General features: G+C 52.3%; 1 protein-coding gene across 1 annotated transcript in view; it reads right to left on the reverse strand.

The window, feature by feature from the left end:
* Positions 1 to 1,772, reverse strand: part of GLG1 (golgi glycoprotein 1) — an 83,523-nt gene extending 81,751 nt beyond the window's left edge. Inside the window, exon 1 of the mRNA XM_041458593.1 lies at positions 1,439 to 1,772. Within this exon, the coding sequence (XP_041314527.1) occupies positions 1,439 to 1,750 (312 nt within the window). The 5' untranslated portion in view covers positions 1,751 to 1,772. The remainder of the gene's footprint in view (positions 1 to 1,438) is intronic.
* Positions 1,773 to 7,906: the final 6,134 nt, after the last annotated feature.

Genomic DNA, 7,906 nt, shown 5'->3' on the forward strand with positions numbered 1-7,906 from the left:
ATGCAAAACATTCCTTCACCTTCGATCTGATCTTATCCCTCTCCCTGCACAGCCCTGGGTACCAGCCCTGCACTCACCCCTATCTGTGCTTTAACTCAGGAAAATGACAAAACTATTCCAGCAGAAAACCAATAAACTAGACCACAAAAGGGTTCACCTCGCTAAAATGGCAGAAAACCAACAAGCACTGGAACTGTGAAAAGGGTAGGGAGGGGCTATGCAACTGGAAAGAAAGGAACAACAAGAGCTTGCCTTTTTGGCAGGCTGGCAGCTTGTGAGCCACTGCCTGTGAGGTCAGCTTCCGAGATCCTCTCAGACAGGATGCCTCACTAAAAGCGGGGCAAAGGATCCCAGACAGGTGAAAGAAACAGCAAGGGGCAAGTTATTCATAGAGCACATATGGGAGCGTTTCATACCTGTGACAGATGCTGCAGCAGGACTCATTGAAAACACCCACCATGAGTGTCTTACTAACTATCCACCCAAAACGGAAACATGAAGTTAGATTAAAATCTAAATTAGCTTTGCATTTTAAGCCAGAACTAATCACTGACACTTACTGGTTCAAGAGTTCCTTCGATTAGAGTAACCATTGCCACTGCCATCTGCTGTCCCCATAAAAACGGATGAGAAACGAGCCCAGGTTTTTCCTAATCACATTCCCTATTGGGCAAAACACCATTAAAATTGACCCAGCCTGGCATTCCCGGACTCTACAGCAGAGAAGCCAAGAATACACAGACCTAGAGACCGGGAGGGCTCACTAAAGGCACGTCCCCCAAGGGCTGCTTCAAAATGAGCCCAGGAATGAATGAAAAGATGGAGCTGGAAGACTCGGAGGAGGCAACACAGTTTTTTCTTGAACTGGACTTAAAGCTGCTCACCACAGGTGTTTGGGAAAAACACAGACTGCCCCGTTAACCTCCCCATAAAGTCAGCTAAGTCCAACGATTATACATCGAGTTTCATACACGCACAACCGAGGACTGGAAGGCAGCCGCCTCTGCAGCCGAGTTCTAGGCGAAGGTGGGAAAACCCGAACGTGAAAAAAACATCTCGGGTCACCGCTGCTACGAGCAGGGCTCCTTCACCCAGCGCAACGCGGGCTGGGCTCTCCCAGAGCTCTAGGAACGAACAACCCCGCAAGGCACCAGAGGCAGAGCACAAAGCCATCCCCGAGAGCTCTCCCTGCCCGGAGGGCGCTGCGCGGGCGGCAGCGCGGAGCCCCGAGGTGCAGATGAAGAGAAGCTGCTCTCCGGAGCCCTCACGGCCACCCCGCAGGCAGCTCGCTCCCCTCACGGAGCTCCGCAGCGCAAACTCCGATTTTTAAAACACAAACCATGAGGGAAACGCGGGGCGGCGGCGCGGCGGGGCGCGGACCCGGCTCTTTGTTCGCCGCCGCGGGCAGGCCCGGCCCGGCCCCGGGCCCGACCCTCACCTCGCGGACATCCTGCAGGCACTCGAGCACGGCGAGGTTGTTGGCCCAGCTGTGCTTGGAGCAGAGCCGCACCACGTCTTCCCGACACACCGCCTCCTCCGACAGCTTCCACCCGCTGCCCGACCCGCCGCCGCGGGCACTCCGCGGGGCAGCCGCGCCCGGCCCCGCCGGCTGCCCCGCTCCGGGCTGAGCACCGCCGGGACCGGGAAGGCCGGCAGCAGGGCCGGGCGCCCCCGGCCGCGCCGCCAGCGCCAGCAGCAGAAGCAGCGCCGGGCCCGGGCAGCGGCTCCGGACACGTCCGCACGGCGCCATCTTGGATCCGCCACCTCCGGCGTCCGCCCGCCCACCCCGCGGCACGCACGGCGTATGCAAATCAGCGCGCCCGTGACGTCGCCCCAGCGGGACGCGCCCCTTTCCGGGTGAGAGGGCGTGGTCCGTTCTAGCCCCTCCTCCAGCACGCGCCGTGGCCCCGCCTCGGCCGTTGCCGCCTCAGGAGGACGAGGCGCCACCTCAGGGACCAGCGCGGCTCCGCGGCCCCGACGGCCCTCGCCGCCCCTGCGGGCTCCAGCACCTCCTTAGCGGCCCCGCGACCCCTCGGCGGTCCCGCAGCCTTTCAGGGGACCCCGCCACCTCTCAGCGGCCCCTCACCCTCTCAGCCGCCTCGGATCCCCTCAACGGTTCCCGCAGCCCCTCAACGGCTCCCGGATCCCCTCGGCGGCCTCCGCGACCCCACAGCCACGCAGGGCGACACTGCCGAGCCAGCGGCGGTGCCGGGACGCGAGGAGCCGAGCCTGGGCGTGCTCAGCCGGCAACCGGTCCCGCACCTCCCTCAGCAGGTGCCCGATAGCTGTGGTCAGTTTTTGCCCAAAATCTCATTTTCAGCTCGCACGTCGGCTGCCCAGCGACTGAGGAGGTAGGAGACGTAATGGGGAAACTGAGCTTTGCGGATGACAGTGTTAGTGAGATGGATGAGGAACCAAGTCTGGACAAGGATGAACAAATACAGAAATACAAAGAAGAATTACAGAAGAATGAAGAGAAAATGCAGGCGATCAAAGAAAAAATTAAGAACACTGAAGAAGAAATGCAGGAGATCAAAGAAAAAATACAGAAGAATGAAATAAAAATACTGGAGTACAAATCAAAAATAGAGAAGATCAAAGAAAATATATGGAAGAACGAAATGAAGATACGGATGAAGAAAGGAACACTAGAGGAGATCCAAGAGGAAAAAAGGAACAATGAAGTACAAAAAGAGAATGTAACAAAAATATGGACAAACAAAGAAAAAATACAGGAGCTCAAAGATAAAATACATAAAAACAAAGAAAAAATACAGCAAAACAAATTAAAACTACCAAAGAATGCAGAAAAAATACTGAAGAATGAAGCAAAAACAGAGAATGAAATAAAAATGCGTAACAACAAAGAAAAAGTACAGGACATCAACAAAAAAATACAGAGCATCAAAGAAAGAATAGAGGAGATCCGAGAAGAAATGCAGAAGAACAAACAAACAGAGGACGCCAAAGAAAAAATACTAAAGAATGAAGAAAAAATACAGAAGTGCAAAGGGAAACTACGTAAGAATTAAGACAAAAAATTGACTGGCTGCTAAAACCACAGAAAATCTTTAATAAAATGCTGACATTCAACTTTCCTGCTGTCATTTCTCCATGCTGAGTGCCAAGTTATCAGCTGGACTGATCTTCTGCCTATATATGGATGCACTCCTGGCCCCTCCTGGGGCAGGATGCAGGGCTGCCTGGAGGGGATGGGATAAATCCAAGAGCCTGGGGTAGCTGCAGGGAGCAGAGAGCTGGCCAAGGGCAGAAAAATACGTTTTGGGGGTGCCATGAGACAGCTCATTTTCGAGGTTGGTGGGTTGGCTGCACCTCATGCACTGTCAGTGCCAGGCACTCTGTTTTGGGGGCTGGGATTTGGCATGTCACATTCCATAGTGGCTCTGGGCTTTGTCCATGGGAATGGAGGGAAAAAGGCTGTAGGTGTGATCAGGTCTCCAAAACAGGGTCTACAGTGGCTGATCCCATTGTGGATGGGATCCACAAGTTCCTCCTAGAGCAATAACTGGGGGTTGGATGCTGAATTTGGTGATGGATCATCTAAAAGCAGTGTTTGCAACCACACAGCCCCCTCAGAGCAGTGTTTTGGGGATGCTGAAGCCCACTTTGCCTGAGCAGCCAGCCAGACCCAAAATACCAAAACAGGTAAAAAATACCTGTCCAAGTGCTGGGGCAGTGGCAGCAGGGGGACACAAGTCCTCCACCAGCTCAGCAATCGCAGCTCTTCGGATGTCCTGCCAGCATCTCACTGGGCCAGCTCACAGCACCCTCCCAGGATGGGGTTGCCCGCAAAACTCAGATTTGCTTCCAACAGCAGATGGAAATGGGGGACAGGGTGAATCCCACCTCAATTCCCCTCCTTGTTGACTCCAGGAGCAGTTTTCCCAGCACAAGCTGGCATCAGGCCAAAGTCAGAAGCTTTTGCCTGCACACCAGGATGCTCCACGGGTGTGCCCTGGTGCGGTGAGGTTGAAGCTCTCAGAGCTGTAGGGCTGCTCCCTTCCTGCCCCAGGCTGCCTCCTCCTGCCTGGAAGAAACCCTTCTCTTGGGAATGCCTCTGACTGTCTCACCCAACCCAGGAGCTACCAGAACCCAGTGTGGCCACCAAGCTGCAGCCATGTCATCCAGGTGAAGGCAAGGGCAGCAGAGGGAAGAGCAGTCTCCATGCTTCTTGTGTTTGAATGTCACACTAGGACACAGCGCTTGGGAAAGTGGCTTTGTGCTGGCACCCAGGGGCTGTGCAGCTGGGAACACTTGAAAACAAAAGCCAGCAAAATCCAGCCCGTGCTTGGCAGCCTATTTGGTTTAGTGAGAATTATTTGAAGAGTTAGCCCAGTGCAAGAGCTGGCTCTGCTCCTTCATCCATCACAGGATGAAGACAGAACAGAGCAGTGGAGCTGGGTTACAGCTCACTTCTTTCCACCTTTGGGAGATCTCCAGAGACTAGTTTTTTCTTCAAAGAACACCCTCTCCCAACATTAGATTTTACTAAGGCTTTACTAAGATTTTACTAATCCTGTGTTGCTCACTGTTAAACAGGCATTCCATAAAAGAGCCCTATGCTTACCATGTCCACACAGTGAGTTAAACAAGGAGGAGGTTTTTCTTTGGGCACAGCAACATCTCTGCCTGTGTGTTAACCCCAGCGGCTCCTTGCAACTTCAGCCCCTCTCCTTTGGCAGAAATCCCCTTATTGCTTCATTTTAAGCATTTTAGCAGTAAGGCTTTCACCCTCTGGGTGTTGCATTATGAGCTTGCAGTCCCCTGCTTTTGTAGTGGGCAGCACTTTTCAGTCTCATCGCCTTGAATAAGAAACCCCATTTCTATGGCCCCAGCTTTGCAGAGCGAGGCCGGAGTGAGCTGAGCTGCTGGGACACTTCTCGCTCCTTCCCAGCAGTGTCCTTGCTCTCCAGCTCACCACTTCAGGGAGAACAAAAGTTCTTCCTCAGTCCATGCAAAGGAGCTGCTCCAGTTTTTAATTGGATACAGACTGCTTGCTCCCATGTGGCAGTTCTGAATCCCAGCTTAGCCTCCACTCAGTGCCCTGAGGCCCTCTCCCTTGCGTGCAGCCTGGCTCAGCTGCCTCCCTCCAAAGCTCTGCATCCCCCAAAACTCCAGCATTGTCTTTCCCAGTGGACAATCCTATCCACCAACAAATCCTGCTGCAGAGAGCTGAGTTGAGCTGACATTCAATGCTATTTCTTGCTGGCTAAGGAAACAACCCCAGTCTGGTATTTTGTGGTTTATTTGCATGACACACACAGGTTCAGCCCCACTTTTTCAGGTTTTCTTGTAGGTCAGAGTCCTGCAGTGCTGCTGCTCATCCACATTTGGAAATAAGCAGAAGACTATGGAAATACTTAACTTCCAAGGAAGCTGTGGACAAAGAGGAGACAATATTTCAGCTACAACCCTGTGAGTGTTGAGCGCAAGGGGAGTTTTGTGCCTCTCAGGCACAAAGTTTCAGCCTGACATGACCTTTGTTTTTCCCCAAAAAGTGATGCTGTTGACACATCTTTGCCTCACAAACCCTCAGAAGCCCCAGGCCACAAGTGCAGAGACTGTTGCCCCCCATACTGATGCAGATCTGTGTTGCAGTTAGCACCTACCATTAGGAAAAAAATATATGGGCAATTTTCCAGCCCATCCTCCAACCTGCCACAATTCTTTCCCAATTTCACTTATGCTTTCCCAAGCACTCAGTGCTGCTGCCAGCTTGACTCCATCAGAAGTACAAGGGGCTCACTCCCTGTTCCACGGCCTCTCCTGCTAGTGGAAGCACCAAATTGGACTTGATGCAAGACCAAAGCCCCTGGACCCTCAAATTAATTACGCTTCACAGGGTGGGATAATTACTGAAATTACTTTGAGAGATTTCTTTTCTCTTGACCAGCACATGCTGGAGAGAGCATGCTACCTGTAAAGTTTGTCTCAAGGATTAGATCAGCTTTCTAGGACACAGATCCCCAAATTCCCTTTTCTTTTGCACTTAGAGGCACTATTTTCACAGAATCACAGAACATGCTGAGTTGGACGTGACCCAAGAATCAGCAAGTCCAAGTCTTAGGCCTGCACAGGACCATCCCCTAGAGACACACTATGTGCCTGACACCATTGCCAAATGCTTCTTGAACTCTGTCACTGTTGGTGATGTGACCACTCTCTCGGGCAGCCTGTTCCAGTGCCCAATCACCCTCTGGGTGAAGAACCTTTTTCTGACATCCATCCTAAACCTCCCCTGAAACAGCTTCAGGCCATTTGCATGAGTCCTGTCACTGGTGACCACAGAGAGGAGATCAGTGCCCCTTCTGTTTCCCTGATGAGGAAGCTGCAACTGCAGTGGGGTTTCCCCCCAGTCTCCTCCAGCTGAACAGACCAAGTGACCTCAGCCACTCCTCATATGGCTTTCCCCTCAAGGCCCTTCACCATCTTCCTCACCCTCCTTTGGACACTCTCTAACAGTTTAACAGCTTTTTTATATTGCAGTAACAAAGCTGCACACAGGACTCAGGCTGAGGCTGCAGCAGAGCAGAGCAATCCTGTCCCTCGACTGCCTGGTGACGCTGTGCCTGATGCACCCCAGGCCCACAGAGCCCAGTGCTCTGTAACACCAGGGCACCCACAGCTCCAGCTGCCATCTGAGCACAGCACACCTCTTTCAGCAAAGTAACGTGAGCAGGAAGCATTTCTGCCTCCTCAGCAGTATGTCTAAATATCTTTAACTATCATAAAAGCAAACAAACAATGATAAATATCGTTATCATAAGTGAGGGAGGCTGTTGACATCAACATGCCTGAGTGCTCAGAGGAGCCAAGAGCAGCTCACCTGAGGGCAGTCCTGCTGCTGAGGCATTGAGACTCCCTCCCTCTGCTCAATTTTCCAGGTGACTCTGCAAGACAGCTGAACTGTTTTTTCCCCATATTCTCCCTTTCACAAACCAGCAGAAAGGGGAGTCTTTTAAGGAATTTACTGCCTTGGTAGAAAATCTGCAAATCTACAGAAGCAGAAAATCTTGTCACGTCTCCTCACAAATGGAAAAGGAGAACTAAATGAAATCCCACAGGGATGCTCTGGCTACCTCAGTGTAACAAGGTTCAGTTTAGCTGCTTGTTTCACTTGTTACATTGCCAGGGTTCAATCCAATTTGATTTGGGACACAAAATAGCTGGTTTTTTGCCCTCCAGGAAGCAGTGAGTACAGCCCGAGCAGAGCAAAGCACTGGCCCGGCCTGCCCGGAGTGCAAAAACACACACTGCTAGCTGTGCTCATTTCTGGGCTCACGCTTTGCAGATGACCTTTTCTCATCTGCAACATTTTTGATTTCTTGTCAAAATCTCGCCAGAGTCCCTTCAAAAGCTAAAGCACCAGGGTAGGTACTACGGAGCAAAGTTCCTTGATGGAGCTGTTCGGAGCTGGCTGCTTCCTTACGCTGTGGTTCACCACAGTCCAACACCCTTGGATCATCCCTGTTAGAGGGAGATGTAGAGGACAGCCCTGCTCCAAAAGCATTGCTGTCCAACTCCAGCCTCCTCTTCCCCACCAGCCACCCCCAGCACCACCCCTCCAGAGGGAGCAGCAGGGGCTGGATTGCTGCCAACCAAGCAGCCACTGCAGCCAGCTCTGGCCAGCACTGCACTGTCCCCCAGGCCTGCTTTCACAGGAACTAAAATTTAAAAAGGTACTACCCTGCAATAGCCTGGAGAAAAATATTTTAAAATGCTCATGCACAGCTAAGAGCACAGCCCAGTCTGCAGGAGCCACATCACTGCCTGGCTTTACCTATCACCTCACACCAGATTTACTACAGGAATTGCCAAGGGGCCACCCTGCACCACGATAACAAAATCTTCCCAGAGACAGAGGCAGAAATAGCCACATAGTGGC

The sequence above is a fragment of the Pyrgilauda ruficollis genome, unplaced genomic scaffold (assembly GCF_017590135.1).
Source record: "Pyrgilauda ruficollis isolate IOZ18807 unplaced genomic scaffold, ASM1759013v1 scaffold13, whole genome shotgun sequence".
NCBI lineage: Eukaryota > Metazoa > Chordata > Aves > Passeriformes > Passeridae > Pyrgilauda > Pyrgilauda ruficollis.